Genomic DNA, 25,128 nt, shown 5'->3' on the forward strand with positions numbered 1-25,128 from the left:
TTTGGGCTGGCATGATTGATAAACATATTGTTGGAACTTTCACCTTTCATTTTCCCTGCAAGAATAAATGATGAAGTTTTTATGGACTTTCTGGTCAATGAGCTTCACGAATTGATGGAAGACGTGCCTCTCAATTTGAGGCAGAATATGTGGCTCCTGTTGGATGGCTGCCTCCCTCATTATGCACATATTTTGTCAGAAATGTCGACTATAATCTATGGTCAACGGCTGTTACAACCTTGGTGGGACAGCCTGTATGTATTTTTTTTTTTAATTCAATAGTGTTCACATCTTTATTGAATTGTTTAATTTCTTCCAGCATTACCTCACTAATGTTTTTTTCCTTAGTAATTTGTTCTATTCTCCTCCTTCTCCTTTTTCCATTCTAACTGAATGATTATTCACACATTTTCTAAATGATGAAAGAGTGAGATTTTATTACTCTATAATATTGTACCTCAGTTTTTTTGTGATCATTACCGAAAGTAGTCTGGTAAGCTATGTATCACTCTTGATAAAAGCATTTTTGGACTACCGTATTGATTTTTTTCTTATCATCACAATCCTTGAATTTTTCATTTATGAACAGATGAATAACTACCGGTACTTCCTATAGTCTTTCAATAGAAAAATCCTAGTGATCACCATGATTAATATTCTAGAAGCACAAAAGTATAAGAAAGAATAAAAACCTTGATAAATAATATTATAATTTCACTCCTTTATTACAATATACAATTTATGTTCTGGTTGTAGAATACTATTGTTTAGGTACCTATGTGTGAATACTTTCTTCTCTAGTAACGTGGTAACATAATATTACATGATATTATTATCCAATGATGCTTTTTGTAAAATAATTTTCAAGGGAAATACTGTAAATTGACTTGTATTCCTATCTTATCCCTCTTTCTCAAATTTACTCTAACTTATCTAAGTTTATTCAAAAATGTTGCTTGTTGAAACTTTTGAAAATGTACGGTGTGTTCCGAAACGCTAATCAAACATTTATTATCTCAGAGTGGAAGAGACTTGAATAGATCATCAGGACTAGTCAAATAGGCTAGACCGAATTGCACTTACAGTTTATCTATCTACCTTGTTTATTTATCTATACATCTACATATTAATGCTATCTGCCTTGGCATTTACTATAATATGTTAGAATGATATGATTAAAATACGAAATTGAGAATGAATTTCATAGTTTAGGTTATAAATATATGATTATTCCCAACGACGACTGTGCTGACAAGATACGTTTTGGGTGATTTATAGTTTGAACACGGAAACCATACCATATATTCTAAAAATATTATAAGAGGAAAAACGCGATCTTCTTCGCTCACTTGAGATGTTGAGCGAAGCAGCAACAGATGATTTCCCGAGGGTAGTTTTCCTCCTAAAAACCGCGGGAAGAATCAAGATTGGACAAGAAAAGTATTTGTTGATCGGAATAGACATGAACTGATGAGCTACTTCGAGAAGTATTTGAAATTATCATTGTCAGGATGCTTCTACATTTAGTTTTAGAAAAGTTGTGACTTGATGATTACCATTTCCTAATTTTTGGATCGCAGGTATAGTCCAGTCAAGGAAAGGTTATGGAGGGAAAAGTTCGGAAGACAATTTTTGACCCCGCAGTTCTGTTTAGGGTAGTAAGAAGGTAAACATATTAGAAGTCCCCACCTCTACACCTTTTTCTAAGGGGGTGGGGGTGGTTCAAAGGTATCATTTTTTGGTTTCTCGCATATAACTTGTAAACTATGTTTCTTACGGACATAACTGTTATATAAAAAATGAAAGCTTACTTAATTTCCTACGATATTCATCTCACAAATTTTTCTATATATTTTCTAGTTTTTGAGGTATCCGCACTTTAAGGTGTGACATTTTTGAAAAAAGCACGTTTGCCTCCATTTGTTTTATTTTTTTGCTCTTATAACTTTTTCAAAATGGATGGAAAAAATCATGCTGATTATGAGCTTAAAGAGCATTAAATTCTCTTCAATTTAATGTATAATTTCACACTTTTACGCATTTCCCTACAACTGTTGCAGCAGCTTTAGTGTTGAGTGTGAAATCTCCATTTTTGCAACAATGGACCAATTGACAAAGGAATTTGGAGGGAATGTTTTGAACACAATTTTTGACTTTGCAGCTTTGTTGAGACTAGTTAGGAGGAAAACATATCAAGAGTCCCTATTCCCAACTCATGTGCTATAAGGGGATGAGATTTGTTTACAAGTTGCATTTTTCAGCTTTTTGCTTTCGCGCTCATATCATGAGAACAATGCGTTCAACCAATTTAACTAACTATTCAAAAATGAAGCGGTTACACACCTTTAACAGAGGGGATAAAGATGCGCACTTTCGCCATGTTTACCTACTAACTAGTCCAAATTAAGCTGCAAAGTCGAAAATTGTGTCACGGACACCCGCTTCAAATGTCATTGACGAATGATCAATAAATTGTTGCAGCATTGAAAATTTCACCCCCTACATTAAAGTTGCTATAACAGGTTGCATGACAGTATTCTTAATTATAAAAAAAAAATTGTTACCGTGAGTAATAGTTAAAAAGTACTTTAATTTGTTACAGCGTAATATAATTTATTTTGTAATAGTTTCCAACTACTGTATAGGAAAACATTAATACAATTATCCATTGATTGATCGAAGTGAGTGCTTTCTAATGACTAGAGCCATGGCTTAATTTAAATAATAGAAGCCTTACTCTATCTATAGTAGGCTATACTAGAGCCTTAAATCGTTGTACGCTTGAATTCGACGTTATTGGAATATGGAAAATAATGCCGTATGTTCTCAGAAACAAGCATCTTTTACAACTTAAAAATGCCATACTGGTATGTAAGTTACGGAAGCCTCAGCTGACGTCTTTCACTATCTCTATGGAGACAGCTAAGATTATGATGTTGATTAAATAAACAATCATTCTTTGTCTGAGTTTGAATAAGACGTTTTATTCCTATCTACTTAACTGGTGCCGAAACCAAAATATTATCTAGTATTTTTAGTTGAAGTTAATTAATCACACTTTTACGCATTTCCCTACAACTGTTGCAGCAGCTGTACACACCGGAATTTTTGGATAGATTTTGAAAATGCCAAGGAGGAAAAAGGAAATTGCATCAAATGTTGAAATTACCGGGAAAGAACCACCACTTATGGACGTGAAATGTCTCATGAATTTGATCGGATCAATTCAGGAGTTCCAAGGAGAGGTAAAAGAACTTAGTCTATTCTTGGAGAGAATGGATGCCATCCATTCTCAAATTATTGACAGCAATTTTGATGAATTAACAACTACAAACCTGCATTCGTTCTTCTTGTCTAGAATAAGTACATCAATTATGGTTGATTTGTGAGTATCGTTCAGTTCATCTTGGGAGGATGTTAAAAAAGCCCTTAAAGAACGTTATGCAGGTGCAAGGAAATTAGTCTCTGCAATGGCAATGAGAGTGTTGGAATTGAATCGTGGTTTGGGAGAGTCAATTGGTAGTTTTGCCAATCGGTTATCGCAATTGGTTAAAGAATTGAAATCGAAAGTTTTAGATTCGTGTAATACTAAAGAGGAAGGGGTATGGAGAAATAAAATCTATGAAGAGTTATCAATGGAAGTTTTTTTTAAGAGCAGCTTCGGAGCGAGTATGTACGAGTGTGAAAATTGCAAAACCTCAGTCTTTAGAAGAGACTATTCAAATTGTCAAAGATGAGGAGTCTTATTGGAAAGAAGCTAGTCATAGACACACAAATTGGAGAGTGGTTGAGAATAAGAGAAGATATTCACTTAATAGTAGAACCTCTCCTGTTTATGGTAACAGATCAAACCAGAAATGGAGAACTGATGTAAAGGGATTGGTTACTAATGGGAAAGGAAATAGAAAGGAAAGAGAAGGGAAATTAGCACGAAACGAGTGTTGGGAGTGTAGGGAAGAAGGGCATTTTGCCAGAGAATGTCCTTACATTTATAGAAAAGAAGTTACCCCAAAAAAGAATTTTGGAAGAAGAGAAGTCAATGCTTTGAGGAGGAAGGAAAATCGCAAAAAAAAATTTGGAAGGTAGTTCTGATGGAGAGAGTTTAACTCACTCCTCAGATAGTGAAAATAGCTGTTACCGTTATGAAAGTCAATATCGAGAGAAAAATGAAAAAGACTGGCCTGAATTGAAGGAAAATAAATCAACCAAATTATCGACAAAGAAAGGTAGGAATGAAGATTGAGGATTTCGGATGAGGAATACAGGTAGCAAGGAACAAAAAGTGGATTGCAAAAAAGGAGAGCTACCTATATTTTATGTGAAGAGTTGGGATGTTTTTGCTTGTATGATACAGGATCGGACAGTACAATAATTTCGGAAGAAGCATTAATAAAAATTGATCATAGTTTGAAAATAGAAGGGTGTTCTTGTGAAATGTTAACTTTGACAGGAAGAAAAGCTTTAAAAGGGGAAGTAGATTTAAATCTGTTTGGATTGATTGGTTTTAAAAAAATTATGAGAGTTCATGTATCAACAGAAATAATGAACAACAAGTATGATGTGATAATTGGTTGTGATATGATGAGAGATCTTGGAGCTGCTCCTATCAATATAAATGGTCAATGGATAATCAAGTTGGGGGATAGAAATTATAAATCGAAAAATTCAATTGCTAAAGAAAAACATTTACAATGGGTTCCATTGTGAGAGGAAATTGTAATGAACAATTTATAGACAAGGAACAAGAAAAATTAGCATTCTATATGCTGGAAAAGTATAAGGACACTTTATATAATGAAGGAGAGAGTCTGACAACAACAGGGAGAGTTCAGCACTCAATTCAATTAAAGTCATCAAAACCAATATTTATAAAAGCCAGAAGGTATCCACATGCAATGAAAAAAATCATTAGAGAACACATTAAGGATATGCTAGAACAGGGCATTATAAAAAAGTCTATCTCTCCATTTTGTAATCCATTATGGTTGTACCAAAAAAGTCTTCCCCTGGAGAACCGCCAAAACATAGGGTGGTTGTAGATTTCAGAGTTTTAAATGATCAAACAGAGTTGGAGAGATATCCCCTTCCAAGGCTAGAGGATATGATTGACAGAATGCACGGAGCTAAAGTTTTCAGCACTCTGGATCTAAAGTCGGGATACCATCAAATAAGAATGAATCCAAGGGACATGGATAAGACAGCATTTAGCTTTGAGAGAGGACATTATGAATTTACAAGGATGCCTTTTGGGTTGAAAAACGCAGTACCAACGTTTCAAAGGCTGATGGATGAGTTTTTAGAAGACATAAATGAAGAAGCAATACAAATCTACATGGATGATATCATTGTGTTCAGCAAGAATCTCGAAGATCATAAAGCACATCTCACACAGTTATTTGAAAGAATAAGGAAGTTTGGCCTAAGCTGTCAAAGGAAAAAACTAACTTGTGTCAATCTGAAGTGAAATTCATGGGTCATGTGATTTCGGAAAGTGGAGTTCGTCCTGACAGCCAGAAAATTAGTGCAATAAAAGACATTCCAATTCCAAATAATTTGAAAGAGATAAAAACATTTTTAGGCATGGTCGGCTATTATAGAAAATTCATTCACAAATTTGCACAGATGACTGAACCATTAACAAACTTAATAAAAAGAGGTGTGAAGTTCCACATATCATCAGATGTTATCCAAGCAGTTGAAAGTGTAAAGAAGCAATTTGTTCAACGCCTATACTTCAGTTTCCAGATCTTCAACAACCCTTTACATTAACAACAGATGCTAGTGGGGAAGCAATAGGAGGTGTACTATCCCAAAATGAGAAACCGGTTGCTTTTGCAAGCAGGAAACTTACTCCGGCCGAGAGGCGTTATAGTACAATTGAAAGGAATTTCTTGCTATTGTATGGTGTGTTGAGAATTTTAGACCATACCTTTACGGAAATGAATTTGTGCTAAGAACAGATCACATGCCACTTTTATGGATGAATAAGCTGAAAGAAACATCCGCCAGGATAACCAAGTGGAAAGAAAAATTGGCTGTTAACTCATTCAAAATTCAACACATTAAAGGAGTAGATAATGTAGTTGCTGATTGTTTATCTCGGAATATAAATCCTCTACAAGTGAAGCAAATTAATTTGGAAGTGATGGAAAATTGCATTATAAATGATAAACGTAATCAAATAATTCTTGAAAGACAAAACTTTGGAGGTATAACAAAAACTACCCATCGTTATGGCCCAATTCATACTTATACAATTACAATTGGCCCTCAGGCGACAGATGATGAACTGAAACATACAATAAAGCAGTTGATGGTGAGGGGGAAAGTTTATTTTATATTTTCCAAGGAAAAAGATTTTATTGATAAAATTAAGAGCTTTCATAAAGATGAATGCTGGGACTCAAAAATACACTTGATAATTTGTGATAGACAAGTTAAAACAGTTGAAGATAGAAGAGAACAACAAGAAGTTGTAGAACAATATCACATTGGAAGGACCAACCATAGAGGGGAAAAGGAAACGTTGCAACACCTGAAACGGCAGTATTATTGGCTGAATATGGCCAAAACAATAAGAAATGTGCTGGGAAAGTGTGCAGCATGCAATATAGTAAAATATGACAGAAAGCCTTACAAGACGCCTCAGATGGTCACACCTACTCCCGCAAGACCAGCAGAAATAATTCAAGTTGACATTTTCTGTTACAATAAACTGAAGTATCTTACTACAATCGATTGTTTTACAAGGCTTGCTTCTGCATGGATTTTAAAGAATAAAACAGCCAAGTGCATGGAACAAAATTTACTAGCATTTTTTGGGCTCTTCAATGCCCCCAACATGTTGTTAATGGATAAAGGAAAAGAATTCGACAACAATCGGATCAAAAAACTTTTAGAGGAACTTGGTATCGACAGCCACTTCACTACAGTAGGACATCCGCAATCTCATGGAATGATGGAACGTTTACATAGCACGCTAACTGAACATTTGCACTTATTAGAAGTTGATAGAAACATCTGTGGGGAAGAAGCAATGGCAAGAGCTATTCTGGCATATAATAGTAGCATACATTCTTCAACAAATTTTTCACCATTTGAGTTAGTTGAGCATCCAGAGGAGCATAGAGAAGTGGAGAGAAAAATCATGAACGAGAAAGTTCGGAGGACAAAAAAGTATAATTTGGAGGTGGCTGAAGACATGAATAAAATAAAAGTGGTGACATAATCTTCAAGAAAAATCATCACAAGAGAACGAAATCGGATCATAGATTTGTTGGACCATATGAAGTGATTGATCTACTACATAGGAACCTAGTGGAGGTAAAAAAGCAACACAACAATGGACGAGGTAGACATGAAATTGTGCATTTGAGTGAGATTAGAAGATCGAAAAGGAACTATAATGAAGATGAGTAAGGAAAGATTTCCAAAATGTTTTTATTATGTTGTTTTCCATGTTTTGTTTTTATGAGTTCTATTTACATCTCTATAATAGAGATAGTAAAGACTGGAGGGGTGTAGTTACGGAAGCCTCAGCTGACGTCTTTCACTATCTCTATGGAGACAGCTAAGATTATGATGTTGATTAAATAAACAATCATTCTTTGTCTGAGTTTGAATAAGACGTTTTATTCCTATCTACTTAACTTGTATGCTATTATTATTTTATTTTCGAGGGTCATTTTTTCAACCTCCGATTGGCCATAAATAAAAGACGAATGTATAATTATAAAAGGTTTTACTCAGTGGTCGCGCTAATAAGCTATCGATTAGATAATTTAAGAATCATGCGCCTGGTACTCCCTTTGGAAGGGTGAGCCAACTCATCTGAATATGATTCATGAGTTGTAAAATCGCTTCCCGAAGGTTCGGAACCCACCTTAAACTGCAGGTACATTCATATCTCATCGTCATCCGTCTCATTACCAATGCACAAGTCCTAGAGCTCATGTGGGCATCAATCTCAGCGAAAAAGAAAGTATTGTTTGAGAAGTCATTTGGTTGCACCAGCACTATGTTTGTCATGCACAACAAAGATTCCGGAACTAATTTCAACTGACGTCTTTAATTTTCTGAGACCATTTAGACAAAGCCCCATCGCTCATAACGTTTCCTGATTTACTTGAATCATTAAATTTGTGCTAAACTATTTCCATTTGCTTGCAAAAACGAAAAAAGCTACGAGACTAGTACTTGGCGGGAGACACAAGAGACGCGGCCATGTCTCTGGGTCCATAACTAGTAAACAATTGACGATCTGGCCGCACTGATCAGAGGGCGTGCGGTGAGCTTGAAAATCTATTCTTCTCTGTGAAAGTCCCCCCCTACGGATTGTCTATGTCTTATGATATGTGACCGGAGGTTGTAAAAAAATGACCCTCGTGAGCTTATATGATTATAAAAAACATTGAGAAGATTCAAAAAGTTAATCAAACTAGGTACTTATAGCTGTTGGCTTTCATGGACGTTTTCTCAGTTTTGAAGAGTGTGTAGTACATATGACGTTCTTTCATCACACAAGCAATATAGGTTTCATCAATCAGTTTTGAATTTTCAACAAAAATATTCTTTGAACACTCACAGATCACATGAATCGAGTCTTTTGGCGTTGTCACTGGAGGAATACTGAATAGGATAGGCCTACCTGTACAATTCATCCTCTTTTGTATACTATTAATAGCAAAACTAGGATTACATCTTTTTAGAAATAAACTAGTTCAACTTTATAATAAATTTTATTCTCTCATTTATGTTGATTGCATTCAACTTTTTGACAGTAGTTCATTGGATTAACAACAAACTTTAAAAAAATCTTGAAGCATGCAAGATCAGCTTAGATGGCATAAGAAGCTTCACAGAATATCACATTAATCAATATAAAAATCCTAATTATAATAGCTATTCAATTTATTCATATTTACAGATATATATCTGATATTCACAATGCACCTATGAATAATATTCTTGTTGGGTGGGTCAACCAACATTATCATAAAAAAATGTATCGATTCAATATTCTAAGTTATCACTTGCAATCTCTATAATATTATTGAAACATTTTCTCTGAAATGAATAATTATTCTCTAAAAATTGAAATGAAATTGTATAATAATTGGCAAGATTTTTAGTCACTCGAAATATTATAGGTACTAAACAGAATCAACAAAAGTGGATAGACTCATAAAGATTAAATCAATAAACAATATTGAATAAATTTTTCATTGAAGCTACTATAACAAAGGTATTATAGACAGTCTAGTCTATCATATTCAAGTACTTTCCTACAATTAGAATACATCTTTATTGTTGCAGTATAAATAAATTATAATAAGAACCGTTTATAAATTTTGCCCAGTGAGACTCACCATCATTAATAACTTGCCATTCGTAAAATTCTCAGCCGTAGAAAAAGGAACTTTGAAAATAATTTTTCACTAAATCATGTAGACTAGCTAAAAGAAGTGAGAATTTTCAATTTTGTCTTCTAGATTGATTATTTATGGATAAACATTATGTGAAAATGTTCTATTTTTCTTAGCTGAAACAGTAAAACCTTACAGAGCACTTGTTCATGCATTTCACTGTAGACTCACTTGAATCGTTTTAGTGTAACAACATATAATTAGCAATAACAGTAGGAATTTTCAGAACAATGGTTCACAATGTGATGTTGGACTAGCTGTTCACCAAGAGGACTTCTCATCAATGCTCTCCTCTATACAAATATTTATGAACAAATTGTCAAAATAATCTACGTTACTTAAAATCAGTAATATTCAGAACATGTATAAAAATGTGAGGGTACTCAAATTATTAATACAATTTCCAACTATGCTTCTTACCATCGACAGTAAGAGCTTTCAGGACAATGGTTCAAATATTACACTAGGGCCTGGTTTTACAAAAGCCGATAACATTTTAATCTTGATCAATTTCACAAAAACCAATCAGAGAAGGCTTTTTCGAAAAAAGGCTTCTCTGATTGGTTCTCGTGAGATTAATTCTTTTGTGCAACCGGCACTTGTAATTCTAGTTAAAATATTATAGCACTGTTATCTCACTTTAATCCATCAACATCATTCTGTCAATATTCCACACTTCTTGGCAGAAACGAGCTTAGAGAACAATGATTCATGTTGAAATAAAAACACACATATATTGTCAAATTCTACACAGTTTTATTTGGTACAGCTTGAAAATGTGACCTGTGTGGTCAGGAAACCATGGTCCTGTAACAAATCAAACTGTGTAGAATTTGACAATATATGAGTGTTTTTATTTCATTATGGAACGGTTCTACAACATTAACAGTGACTCAGTCGAATGATTCATGTATTACACTATGAGACTCAATTGAATGTATAAACTTTACATTGCCACAATAAAAATTCCATGCAGGAGTATTCAAAATGCAGCAAACGATAACGAGCAAATGTGGTCATGTTGGACTAGCTGTTGAAGGAGTGCAGCTTCTCAATGCTCTCACTGAGCCGCTCCAGGCTGGCCATGAGACGAGTCATGTTGTCGGCTCCCTGGCTGAGGCCCTCGGCACTGAGCGGCGCGAACAACTCCTGCTGAGCGCCCAGCTCGAAATGCAACTTGGCCAGACTCTCCTGCTGCTCCCGGATGCCGGTCATCTGCTCCATGCTGCAGTCTTTGCCTTCAAAACAACAACAAATTCACATCAATTTGCATGCGACCACACTGTGATGCATTCCAAAATTTCAGCATTGGTTGAATGTGGAACATTGATGCTATTCATGAGGACGGCTGACAGTTTTAACAGTCACTATAACATAGTGACAGCATCTCACTATAAGGCCGTACAAACCTTCAATTGATTGAACGTAACTTCTTAACCGTCACACATAATTTATTTCAAACTACAGTGAAGCTACAGATATGGATAATAAGGATACAATTATATTATAAAGGATAATGTATAAATATTATTTGTGCAACTAGTGCGCAAAGTTTGCTGCACCGAAAGAAACGTTTACGCCCGAGCCGTAGGCGAGGGCGGAATGGCTTCTTGAGAGCAGCAGAGGAACTTTGCTCACGTATTTCACATTAAACTTTTCCTACAGTTACTATTGAATATGATAAGTGGTTGATTATGGGGTAGAATGCTGGCTGAAATCCATCAAATGTTTGTGTGTCTGATGCTGTTATTAATAACAAACTTAATTCATTTAAAAATTAATAATTCAATTGATGTTGAAAATTGTCAGCCAAAGTCCTCATTTTTATTCATTCAAGAATCAGAAAAAATACAAATAGAACAAAAAATTCGCATTTAAAATACACGCCAACAGCTGATTGGGATGGCTGCAAGATGGCTAAACCGACAAGCGCGCGACCTAGCGGGAAGAATCGTACCTAAGTTTGTTTCATCCAGCTAAAAAAAAAGTACTGAAACAGGATTCAGAAATTTAGACTTTTGCTCAAACTACCGAGAAACATGCTCAAAGTAAACTGAAAAGTATTTATAAAAATAACATATAGACAACAGAGAATATTTATTGTAGTATTCTTATGTTTTTCATTATTTTTATTTATATGGATATCGAACAGTAATCATTTAACCTCAAAATTCGAATTTTATCATGTATATTTGCTACTTTTCTCATTGTTTGCAGTTGAAATAATAATTATCAATAGAAAAGAACTATTATTTATTATTAAATGATAATAATTCGTAAATGATGATTATTTAATTGTGATTTAGATAAACATTATTCTTGTTTTGGATTTCTAGATTGGGATTTTATCATAAATGTAGGGTAGCCATTGAAATGATTTTCATCTAAATCTAACCACAGTCATTGTTACCAACTTAATTTTTGTTTTCGTGCACTAATCCTCCATATAACCCAACTATTTTGTGTTGCCATGTTGCAAATCTGGAGTACGCAAAGTAATACTTTGCACACTAGAGCGGAAAAGTGATTCTTTGCGTTCTGTAATCAGTGCAGGGATGGCCACTTTTCAAGGTAACTGTAGGAAAATAACTATTATGCATAGGATAAATTGAATCTCCCTTACATTAATTTAACCTTATTTTATTTTTTAAATCTTCATTTTCTATCCTATCACTAGTAAACAAGGATTACTTGGCTAATGACACTGATTATTACATAAACATTATATTATGAAACAAAACATTGCCTAAACAAAACGAAATATATTTCTGTAGTTAGAAAGAAGCAATTATCTTGCCCTAGAGCCTCACACCCTGATTTTTTTTAAAAAGGAAGTTTTATAGATGAGTTTTATTTAAATACGAGGAAATAGAACTCACCAAAAGCTCGGAGCTTGCCGGAGTGGAAATCTTCTAGCAGATGCAGTAGAGCTGTCTCCATGCGCCGCACATCGGTGACATCTGACAGAAAACAGTGATGGTGAATGGACCTATCTAACGGAGCCGTATTCACTAGTGTGCGATAATCACCAATCACACATACGCACAGGCACAGGCATAGCATACAGTATCGACACAAGTGCAGACAGAAACAACCGGTGAAAAGAACAGAAAACAAGAAAAAAAATGAATACACAAACATATAAAATTATGAGAACAAAAACAGGCATAACAAAAAGAACCAATAAAACTATTTACAAAACTAGGAACTGTATTTGAGAAATGAATTCAAGAATTAACATAATTGCAATAGAATAATGAAATCATACAAACATGGGAAAGACAAATGAAGTCACCGTAAATATTTATAAAAAAGTTGGCAGTAATTGGAAAGTTAAAAGCAGTGTTCGAATGACTGCAGTGTAATAAAAAAGTGAAATGGGGTGATCAGATAGAATATTTGGATATTGAGCAGAAACAACAAAATTGAAAAGTGATGATTAAAATGTTGATAATGAATTTTGAAAAAAATCACAACGAACCGTTTATTCCAATGAAGACGAATGTTGTGAAGCTATTTCTAGACTAGATAATCACTTATGATCTTAAGAATCTATTTGTTGTAATTTCATTTGAGAATGCTTCATTCCATCAGAAAGTCAAAGTATTGAGAAAAAGCAGAAAAACTGAGAAAAACGTTGGAAAAACGCTGATTTTGGGCGTATCTTTAATGAAATATTAAAGTCACCTCATCACAACATTTTTAGACCCTAGCTAAACCTCTGTACCAAATTTGAAAATTTTTCTGTCTATTACTTTCTTGATGAAATAACTGAGAAAACGCAAAAAACGCTAATTTTGAGTGTATTTTTGGCGTTAATTCAAATTCCTTCTAACACAACATTATTACACCCAAGCTGAGATTCTGTAGTAAATTTGAACATTTTCTGTTCATTTGTTCTCGATAAAGCTGAGAAAAGGCAAAAAAACGCTGGAAAAATGCTAATCATGGGCGTATCTTTGACGTTATTGCAAATTCCTTCTAATACAACATTATTACACCCTAGCTGATCTTCTGTACTAAATTTGAACATTTTCTGTTCATTTGTTCTCGATAAAGCTGAAAAAAACGCCAAAAAACGCAAATTTTGGGCGTATCTTTGGAATTTTTTTTAAATCAGTTCTTAGTGCGCCTCTAAAGGGCCAACTGAACATACCTACCAAATTTGAACGTTTTTGGTCCGGTAGATTTTTAGTTATGCGAGTGAGTGAGTCAGTGAGTCAATCAGTGAGTGAGTGCCATTTCGCTTTTATATATAGCCTATTATATAGATACACCAAGCATGTTGTAAACAAGAATTGACCAATGATAAGACAATCATAAAAAATGAAAGATCTTTGCATAAAAGCTCCATTAAGAATGGGCTGAATGTCTTAATGATTAGTCTAATCGTCTTTACAGCATGCTTGGAGTATCAAATCTAATCACAGATGCACACTTGCCAGACAACCAGATTTCACACATGCAACAAAGAACATTCTGTACAGTCAGAATATAAGAATTTTTAAATGAGACATTAATAAAGAAATCACATTATCACGATTACAGGTATTCTTCTCCGCTGTAAAATTGAAGTTGGATTTTGAGAGAAAAGATCTATCGACCACAAAGCAACAAGCTCATAATCGATTATTATTTTCAAATGATACAGTCATTGGTTCAATCAAAATTTGGAGGTGGAACAGTTTTAGGCTATGTCTGTTGGACATTTTGATAAATAATTGTGAATCATTGAATCAATAATAATAATAATAATGAATTTATGTAAACAAATAATGAGGAGCTACTTTCATTTTACAGTACATAGTAGTATGTAGTATCATCCGATCGCATGATCTATCATCAATATAACAAACTATACAGGAATTGTTTTTCACTGGAATTGAGATTAATTTCTTCTGAAATATTAGGAAAAACAAGGTACCTATATAGAAACGAATTTTCTTATTAACGTTGACTGAATGAATACTGTAGAACCAACCTCGTTTCATATGGGGACGTGACAGTGATCCTTGTGAAGACTTTTGTGGTCTGGTGTTCATTTTTTCATTAACGTAAGATAAGCGGGTACCTGAAAAATGTAAATATTAATAATTATGTAGATATTTTCAATAATAATTTTGAAACATATTGGAAAAGGAAATATTCAAAGGAGAGTGCCTCAGTCTCAGTTAAAAAGGAGATTGATCAGCTATTTAGGTTTCAGCTCTAAATGTAACAAATTAAACAAAATCTTCTTGTAAATCTGGATGAGTATCAGACTGCTCAGCAAAACAACGGAGTGATGTTTCTTGATTGGTAGAATTATCAGCTGAAAAGACTTGAAGTTGAATCACATAGCTTCTTTTGTAAACGAATGCTATTTTGTTTTTCCATTCATATCGCATTGTTCGTTCCATAGATGAGTAGATTTATTGTTATAATCATCTGAATCAATAGTTGTATGTGAAAAGCCATCGCTGTTTGATAATAGGTCACTTTACATTGAAGCTACATTTTCAACTGCAAAGATTTTACTTAAGACTGATTAAGTTCATCTACCTCAACCTGATAGGCCACATCTGATTGATAGAAATGTTCTGAGGAGTGTACTAGTAGTTCTGTGAACAGTAGACCTCACGCAGTATTCTCATCCACAAGTTAGTACCTGACTGAAACTATAGACCTTATGGAAATACAGCAATAGACTGGCTTCTCCACACATCTGTGTAATCACTTGTCAGCTGATTTATGATGAATAATTCTATAGTCTGATTTTTACTCTAATATTGGCGTATGAAGGAAGCTCTTTTTTCCTTCTATATTATCCTTGAAATGCAAAATTTCCAAAAACCTTGTATATACGTCGACGCGCAATTAAAAAAGGAACATACCTGACAAATTTCATGAAATCTATTATCGCGTTTCGCCGTAAATGCGCTACATATAAACATTTAAACATTAAGAGAAATGCCAAACTGTCGACTTGAATCTTAGACCTCACTTCGCTCGGTCAATAATGAATTGAGTAGTATAATAATAATATTTTTTTTTTATTCAAATTTTTCTCACATTACAAAATATGATAGTTTACATATTAGAGTGATCATAAAATAATAACATCTTATATTTTATCACATACGTCGTGAGAATCTATTTAGATCTCCATAATATAATAACAATAATAATGATAACTGTACGAACTGAAAGATTTAATCTAGATCTCCTATTATTATTAAGATTGTGTGGCTACCCCATGAAGCTAATTTTAGCTTATATTGGGGTGTTGTTTTAATAATAATAATAATAATAATATAATAATAATAATAATAATAATAATAATAATAATATAATAATAATAATAATAATAATAATAATGAGCTGAATTGGATTAAAGTGGATTGATGGAAGTTTTGAAAGCAATTACCTGATCCTCCGGTATTGCTATTAATGCTAGGAACAGTTGCAATTCTGCTCAATGACCTTGAGCTGGAAGAGGCGTGGCTGGCCGGAGCCCTCAGGCTTGTCATGCCAGCTGCTGGTGAATTTCCATGCGCCCCACCAGGAGACGACTGTTGCAATATTCAACAAGATTCATTTAAATAGAGACAAGTAGAATAATTTGTATCGAAAGTAATTCAACGTGAAAAACTGCAAATACTATTAAACTATATATTCAGGTAATTCAGGGGAAGTGGGACTCCCCACCAACAAAAACCATACGAATTCACTTTTAGGCTAGTCGCATATTGAGACGCGACGCAACGTGACCCGAGTCTGCTAGATGAGTTAATATAATATGTATAATGTTCACACATTCGCTGCAAGTTTACCATTGAGTGCCTGTGATAGGAGGGTTCAGTGATAGGCCCCCTTCTGGTCCTGGTGATGATTAACAATCTAGGATCTCCAGAAAACAATCCAACTTCTCCAGAAGTGGTTCACCAACAACGAACTGATTCTGAATGAGAATAAAACGCAGGAAATCATATGCAGTCTTGGGCGGGTCAGCTCAGCGGCCTTACAGAAGTGAAGCTTTTGGTTTCCACTCTAGACCCTGGAGTAGTCAAATCAACACTGTCTGCTTGATGAGAAATTCTCAAGCGCCAGACTGTGGGACTTGAATAGCGCCTTTGTCTCTGGAAGTAGCATCATAGCATGTCGAAAAACCCCTCTCACTGGTGCTTCTTTCTGAAACGCTCGCGTCCCGTTTTGGGTGCATGTGGGGTGGACGTGCAAGTGCCAGCCTTGGAGACGTAAGCAATTGGGAGCTACCTGTAGTTTTCCTGGCCTGTAGACGAGTTAGAGGATTCGTCCTGGCCCCGACCAGGCCCACATACCGCCGGAACTGCACAGTGCCCCCGACCGAGGTGCATGGTCAATTTGGGTGGTTCCACTGTAATGCAGGCTACACTTGACAGTACCAATGGATAGTGGCTCGCGTGTTATACCTAACGGGATATGCAAACATCAGGTGCCCACTTGGAGGTGTGACGTTAACCTGTGGCGTCACGGCCAGAACCTTGTTTGCTTAAAACTCTACAGGGTGATATTTCTTCTCAGAACTCTGAGGCCTTTGATACCCGGAAGCATCGGATGGACGTATACTTTGCCATGTTCCATAGCAATGCCGATTATGGTCTTCAATAGTAGGCACATGCTCCTGGATGTAAAGAGGTGTTACTCCTTCAGGAAAAAGCACTCAGGATATTGGACTCAACAGGTTACCTCGACCACTGTCGACCCATCTTCGTCAGGCTAGAAATATTCACTGTGTTTAATCAATACATCTTGGTCTCCTTTTGTTGAATGCAAGAGATAACCATCACTTGCTAACAAGAAGAGCAGATAAAAACTCCTCTAAGACAAGAAGAACAGTGAAATCAGACATTTTATTCTGTAGGCTGAGCAAGAAGGATTGTTTACCGGTGCTAGCCCTGGGAATGTACAACGCTCTACCTGAGGTTCCTGGTTATCAGGTGCTTCAGGAGACGAATTAAGAAGTACTTAGTGGAGTCAGAATTCTACATTGTGCTAGTTTATTTTGAGGCCAACAAAAACAATATCTGAGCTTGAGATGCTTTGACAAGTGCGATGCTTTAACTGGCATGCCATCTTGGAAAAAGTTGAAAACGATCTATTTTTAATTGTTTGACTAACTCAAGAAACGTGAATAAGTGTTATTTCTGACACAGCTTATAAGTCAATCCTATGACAAGGACCAAGTCAGGTCCACTTCCAGACACAGTCAATCCAGATCTCTGGTCATGACTAAGGAGAGAAGTATGAAGTACACGTGCTAGCTTCGTCTAAATATGAACATTATAATATGATATTGATAACTCATGTAGCAGACTCGGGTCACGTTGCGTCTCAATATGCGACTAGCCTTACTCTTACTTTTGAAGAAAGAGCTACTTTTCATGTAAACTTATTTTTAAATGAGATTGTTGTCTTACAAAATTTTATTTCAGGAATTGGTTTAAATTAGGAATAAGGTTGATGCATGAAAAAATGCAAGCAGGCAATTAATTGAAAAAGTAATATTTCTAAAACATATTTGATAAATGAATAATAAATTATATCATTTCTGTTCTGACATGAATACTGCCATAGCCACCTCTAATACAAGGCCTACGATATTGCAACGTCGTAGTGTAGGCCTTGAATCTAATACATGATTGGTGAAAAAGATCAGCTGGTATTTTTTTTAATCTTTTTCACCAATCATATATTAGATACTAGGCCTAAACTGCGACGTTGCAATATCGTAGGCCGGGGCCTTGTTTTAGAGGTGGCTATGATACTGCCCAATTGTTGTAATCGAGACTGGAGTTAACATTATCTTATAAAAATTGTCACAAATGAAGCGATGAAGATTCGATTTACAAAAATTAGTTTTAAAAATGAAAGGATTATCATAAGAGAGAACATTAATTTTTATGAAATCATTCATTTCAGAAATGAAACATTAATAATTCAAGAGCTATCATAAAAAAAATACACATTCCAACTATAAAGTTTCACAGTATCTAGAATCATTTCAAGTGTTGAAGCCTGTTGCATGGCCTTCTTATCTACAAAATCCCAGAGACTTTTTGCGATTCCTGATATCTCATATATATATATATAATATATATATATATATATAATATATATATATATATATATATATATATATACAGGGTGATTACAAATGAAATAGACAGTTTGAATAGCTTGTAGAGAATTTATTATTTGAAAGTTTAGATGATTACTTACATGATTACTTAGAAGAATTCTTGAAGTTTTTATTGAAAATTTACAGATGTTCAATGTGTGCACCATTTGCAACACGACAGATATCAACACGTTAGTCGAATTCTGACCACACACGACTAAACATCTCACGGTTAACTGTAGCAAGAGCATTTGTGATTCGTTGTTTAAGATCATCGATATCAACAGGAAGCGGTGGTACGAAAACTCTGTCTTTTACATAGCCCCACAAGAAAAAGTCGCAGGGCGTTAGGTCCGGACTACGAGGTGGCCACGGCTGAAACACAACGTTTTCCTCACTTGCACGGCCGATCCATCGTCTAGGAAGATGTTCATCCAGAAACCCTCTGACGTCTGAGTACCAGTGAGGCGGAACTCCATTTTGTACAAAAATGAAGTTACAACTATCTTCATGGAGTTGAGGCATTAACTATTCGGTTAACATGTCCAGATAAATTCTTCCGGTTACTGATGGTTCTTGGAAGAAGAAAGGCCCGTAAACCTTTTCACAAGATAAAGCGCGCAAAACACGTTCACTTTAGGAGAATCGCGTATATGCTGTACAGTCTCTCTTGGGTTTTCTGTTCCCCATACTCGTACATTATGTCTGTTAACTTTTCCACTAATGTGAAAAGTGCATTCATCACTGAAAATTAGGCGATTAAACAATGTGTCGTCATTTTCAAGACAATGTTGCATCTCTTGACAAAAATTTTTACTTACAACTTTATCATTGTCATTTAAACTTTGTACTAACTGCAATTTATAAGGTGTCATTTTCAAACGTTTCCGCAGAATTTTCCACACAGTAGGTTGAGGAATTTGCAATTCTAAACTTGCTGATTCAGTCGATTTTCCTGGACTTCGTACAAAAACATCACGAACACTATCATTTTTTTCTTCTGTAACAGAAGGTCTTCCAGTACTCTTCTTCTTACACACACACATCCACTGCTTTCAAAACGTTCATACCAGTCATAAATTGATTGCCTTGTTGGTGGTGGTTTACCGTATTTTGTTCTGAAATGACGCTGCACAACAGTAACAGAGTTTGTTTTGGCTAATTCAAGAACACAATAAGCTTTCTCCACTTGAGTAGCGGCCATATTGCTAAACTAAACTGGCTGTTGTAACACGGAGCAGCCAACAATAGCCAGCAACAGTTCTACCAACATAAACTTTAAGAAATTCCCCACAAACCTATATCACTTACTATGTTGAAATACACCAGTTTAATTTTGTACAGGCTATTGAAGTTGTCTATTTCATTTGTAATCACCCGGTATATTAACTACTTGTTCATTTTATTGAAAAATTGTATTGCATAACAGCACTCTTTCAAGCATATCCATTAAATACATAATTTTATTCATCTTAAATGTTGCATTGCCTTCTTTTCTACAAAATCACGAACGAAACCAATAGAAAACCAAATATAAACCAATTTATGTATTCATTTGTACTAACGGTGAAAAATGCATTCACATACATGTTTGTTATCAGCGAGAGGCTTCTAACATGAAAAATCAACCAATAACAGTAACTAAACCACTGGAAAATTACATATTATAATGATAGAAAAATAATTAAAACTCAAATAGAGCAGCTTCATGTGTATCATGCATGTTCTACCGTTAGTGGCCAGCCTAAAGCGAGATTTTTGGATGACAATAAAGGTATATTATTTGATACATTCTACATTGCCAGGTCTGATAAGACCTATGGCGATCAGTAAATAAAGAAAAGCAAAAACCAGTAGAGGAAGAACAGCCAAACCCCCCTCAAATTACGAACACTAACAATTCGAAATAGGACATTTTTCATCAGGTAAGCTATATGATGTAATACTGTATATAGAATTTACCCTGTCCTTGTGACTGCCAGTAGAGCTGACGTTGACATTGGTTACGGACGTCTGCGACAGTTTGCTGACTGCTGGACTGACGGGAGGAGTCACCTCCCCCTCCCCATACCTGTCTCCTGAGCGGCGGTCCTCCTCACAGGGCACCAGCTGTTGCAATTCACACTCCTCTTCTGGCTCAGCCATCTAAACAATATTTATTTAATTGAATGAATTCGAAATGAAACATTAACATTCATCTAATGTAGATGAAAAGTATTCAAGTTACAATAAAAATAGTTTATAAAATCAAAATACCGGCTGATTCAAAAAGGACTTTACAACTTTGAAAATTCATATAATTAATCTTATTGAGCAAGGTACAGAGCTGGTTTTGGTGTTGTTTTAAAGAAAAACACTTCAAGTTTTTTTACCTTAAACTAAAGATGTTCTATTTGACTTCCGTTGGTTATCCTGCAGACATCCCATCGATAGTCGATTTCTTCCCAGACTCGCACTAGCATTTCAGGTGTAACTTGCTCAACAGCAGCGCAAATCCTTGCTCTAAGTTCAGGTAGAGTGGCTGGCAAAGGAGCTACATACACCATATCTTTTATGAAACCCCACAAGAAAAAATCCAGCGGTGTTAGTCTGGCGACCGAGGGGGCCATGCAATTGGCGCATTACGGCCAATCCACTGATTTGGAAAGCGGTCATTAAGAAAATCCCGGAAGTCAGTCAGATAATGTGGTGGTGCGCCATCTGATCGATCTGTCGTATCAACAATTTTTGCAACATATCCAAGGTACACTATGCCGTTTTTCAAACCAAAATACACAGCTCGCTCAGGTCCAGTGAAGGCAGCCATCTTTGACGTAACTGCCGCTAGCGCTTGTGCGGCGCGACCAGGCACTAGCGGACTATGTGAGTCAAAACTTGAAATGTTTTCCTTTAAAACAACACCAAAACCAGCTCTGTACCTTGTTTAATAAGATTCAACTTATATAAATTTTCACAGTTGTAAAGTCATTTTTGAACCTCCCGGTACATTCATTATACATCTTCTATAAGATCTTGTGAACAGAATTGATTGTAAGTTATTATACTGCATTGAGTCTACGTCACCTTTTTGGATCAATTTCATTTTGGAAAATCTAATAGGCCTAGCACTCAAAACTCATACATTATAAAATATTAAAATCATATATTTGTATATATGCCTAATTTTTATACACCAGGCCTAGATCAAAGGCTGAAATGTTGTATTAATAAATTACATTTGTCCAGTTTAGAACATTTGAAATCTGTGGTGTTGTACAGCTTAAATGAAAATTAAAATGTTTTATTGGCAGAAAAAAATTACAACATCTTAGAAATACATAATAAAAGCAATACAAATTTTACAACATGGGTAAATACTATAACAAAATAAAATGAAATGCCAGTTGAATATTTGCATCTCAAGGTACTAGACCTATTTGAGATCGTGATATAAAAATTGATTACAAAACTAGCGCTAAAAAGTAGTTACTGAGACTGACAGTCGCTTATGAAGTGACACATATTACATAACATTATCGATGATTTATCAATTTCAGCCAATTTTACCAATATTTCAGCCTTTAAGTAGCCTAATTCATGCAAGATAGGCCTATTACGAAATGATATCAGTTTTCAAACAAGCAATAGCCCATGTAAGAAAATTAAAAGATAACGCTAATCAAACATTGATAAACATAGTACATTGGATTGTGGCAAAAAAATAATATTGAAATAGTCGAGAAAAGTGAAGTATAGATTAGGTTAAGTTAGTTGTGGGGTAGCCTTTACAAACTTATTCAAGGTTAAAAATTAAATTTTACATTCTACAGTAGGTATGATACATTAATTGAAAGAAAACAACATTTTTAATAGTAAATATTAATTTGAATTAAAAGGAAGAATTGAGCCACTATACAGTTTGAAAACTTGAGTTGTAATAATAAGTAGTAAATTAAAAAAGAAAACTAAAATTTACGCTACCTCCAAAACCGTGTGTGGAACAAAACCTAGTTTGTTATGATGACCATCCATAAAAGCCATCGTAAAATATTGACTTCCTTGTCCAGTTTAGAACCTATAACTACAGCAGAATAAAATTGTGTGGTGTTGTTACAGCTAAAAAACATGCAATATATTACAAATCGATATCAGTTTTCAAACAAGCAGGAGGTCTATGTAATAAAAGGGTAAGATAACACTAATCAAACATTGATAAACATAGTTCAGTACATTCAAAACAAATAAATCAATTACCGTAGTCAAGACAGGTTAGGGTAGCCTTCACAAACTTATTCAAGGTTGTATGAAAAGGTTGTAAATAAAAAGTTCATTATTTAAGAGTTTAGGGATGGAATTGAAATTTTAAAGTCAGTTTATACTTGAAATAATTGCAAAATGAAGAATAATTATAAATCAAGGCTAAATCTAAAGCTTGTATTAGGTAGGCCTTTAAGCTAAAACGTTTTTGTTGAAGTTTGTCAGAGGGATATTATTAAGGATCATCAGATATTTGTTTTATTGAAGATTTAGATTTATTATTAAAAAAACGTTAGCAAAATTAATTTAATGATGATTTAGGTTTACCTACCTCAGTCAAGATAGTTGATGAATTCAGTTTGACAATCAAATAACTTCAGCTTGACAATCGAATAATTTCTTGAGAATTACATTTAGAGTAGGAGTAAACTTCAATTCATCCAATGTATCCAAAGCTTGAAAACATTCATAATTATTTTTTTAATAATAACTAAATAGGTTAATAATAACAGGTTTTAGGTTAGTGTGATTGGCAATCACCCACACCTCACAGTTATTATATTTTTCAATCAGCTGACGAGCTGTATAGTATGTCAGGAATGCCAACGCTACAATACTATTGAAAAGCATCTTGCCAGCCAAAGAAAAATGGCGGTAAATTCAAAATTTAACCAAGCACTCCTGCTTGCAAAAATAATATAATAAACTATAATATTATTGTAACTCTGTTTTTTCAATATGTTGATTGAATAGTGGATACATGAAGGAAGTGCAGAACTAATTTTTCATACAAAAATTCTTTGTGCTAAAATTTAATGCAGGAGTTCCTGAAAACCATTTTAGTGATTTCCGCCCAAATTAGCCATCGGACAGTCACAATCTCAAAATTGGGTCACTTTCTGATCTGATCATTCTGTCAAAAGTTATAAGTGTTTAAAGTTATCATCCTTGATGTATCCTTATGTTTAATCCCCCTCCCCCCAACCAAATTCGTAGCACCGGAACCAAAAATGGTAGAGTTCTGCGTGACCATTCGTTTTATTGGAGAATTTATCATCTTCCGTTTTGTAGGAAACTATTTTTTCCAAAAACTTGAATTTTTCGAGATTGGATGAAGGAATTTAAAAAAAAAGTCTGAAATTTTGGGGGTTTTTGGGTTAAGCCACCCTCTGGCGTGTCAGGAAATTTCAGATTTGAGTTTAGCGCCCCAAAATACATTAGAGAACCGTCGAGAAAAATTCTTTCGGGGCTGTTTCCTGAAAAACGACCATTTAACTGGACTATTAGTCTTCTCAGTTTCCAAGTTCAGTTTCAAAGCAGTTGAAACTGCTGTTTCAAGTGCAAATTCAGTTTCCAAGCGTCTGAACACTTCAACACGGGAGATTTTCAAAAGCTGGTGGAGTCTGTCCTATTTGCAACTACCCTATTCCATTTTCTAGTGTCAACATCTTGTCCTTCTCTTGTCATAACTACTTTCCCTTTCTTCACATGCAGTACTTCACACTTCTCCAATCCTAATTTCATTTTGATACTGTGGCTGAATGACTACCTGAAGCAAATTCTTAAGCTGCTCTGGTGACTTGGCATATAGCAGTTTCAGGTCATCCATATAGGAACTATGTGATACTGTAAGCTCTTGAAACATCAAACTTATAAATCCATAATTATGGGGAATTTCTTAGCAACAAACTAAGAGGATTCAAGACCAGGCAGAACCAGAGAGGGTTCAGACTCTCTCCCTGGTAAATTCCTCTGGCAACCATGATTGCAACTGCAATAAATATAATAAAATTAAAATTATAAATATTATAATTTATAAATTATAAATTCAAATATAATTTTATTATAGCCTAATAGAATTTATTATTATTATTATATTATTATTATTATTATATTATTATTATTATATTATTATTATTATGCTGATATTTTTTAAAATACCCATAAATGTGAACTCTCCATGGATATGAAACAAAGCCTAGATACACTTAGAAGCATATGAACACTTTCCAGGGATGTGAAACAGAGCCATGATCAACACTAGTTGATCATGAAGCAAGTTGAATATCCTCCTCTGTACACACCATACGCAGTGGCTAGGCTACCTATTTCCTATCGAGTGTTGAAGCACTGCTAATCTCATAAATTGTTTTGAGTCATGTTTCGTGTGACATTATTTGAGTGATTTGAATCGAGAAGAAGAATTGACAGACGAATTCCCCTCCTACACTTGTGTCACCTTATTCCAAGTTTTGTGGAACTACTTAAAATGAATACTGGACTCGAGTGGCAGAAAAGCAGTAGACTGTTCATTAAAGACCATTAGAG

At 34.7% G+C, this 25,128-nt stretch overlaps 1 protein-coding gene across 4 annotated transcripts; it reads right to left on the reverse strand.

Moving 5' to 3' along the window:
* Positions 1-8,719: 8,719 nt before the first annotated feature.
* On the reverse strand, positions 8,720-23,370 carry LOC111052740 (coiled-coil domain-containing protein 28B). 4 transcript variants are annotated; one of them, XM_022339492.2, is made up of 7 exons: positions 23,132-23,370; positions 22,525-22,624; positions 20,527-20,709; positions 15,832-15,976; positions 14,407-14,496; positions 12,305-12,436; positions 8,720-10,663 (listed from the first exon to the last, which is right to left on the reverse strand). In XM_022339492.2, the coding sequence occupies exons 2-7, from the start codon at positions 22,582-22,584 to the stop codon at positions 10,452-10,454; spliced, it is 822 nt and encodes a 273-aa protein (XP_022195184.1). In that variant the 5' UTR covers positions 22,585-22,624; positions 23,132-23,370; the 3' UTR covers positions 8,720-10,451. The 4 variants fall into 4 exon arrangements, with proteins under 4 accessions (XP_022195184.1, XP_022195186.1, XP_039288337.1 ...); XM_022339494.2 differs by having other exon boundaries at positions 12,305-12,385; positions 23,132-23,358; XM_039432403.1 differs by lacking the exon at positions 22,525-22,624 and having other exon boundaries at positions 12,305-12,385; positions 23,132-23,358.
* Between the last annotated feature and the right edge of the window lie 1,758 nt (positions 23,371-25,128).

This window comes from Nilaparvata lugens, chromosome 7 (genome assembly GCF_014356525.2).
Source record: "Nilaparvata lugens isolate BPH chromosome 7, ASM1435652v1, whole genome shotgun sequence".
Lineage (NCBI taxonomy): Eukaryota > Metazoa > Arthropoda > Insecta > Hemiptera > Delphacidae > Nilaparvata > Nilaparvata lugens.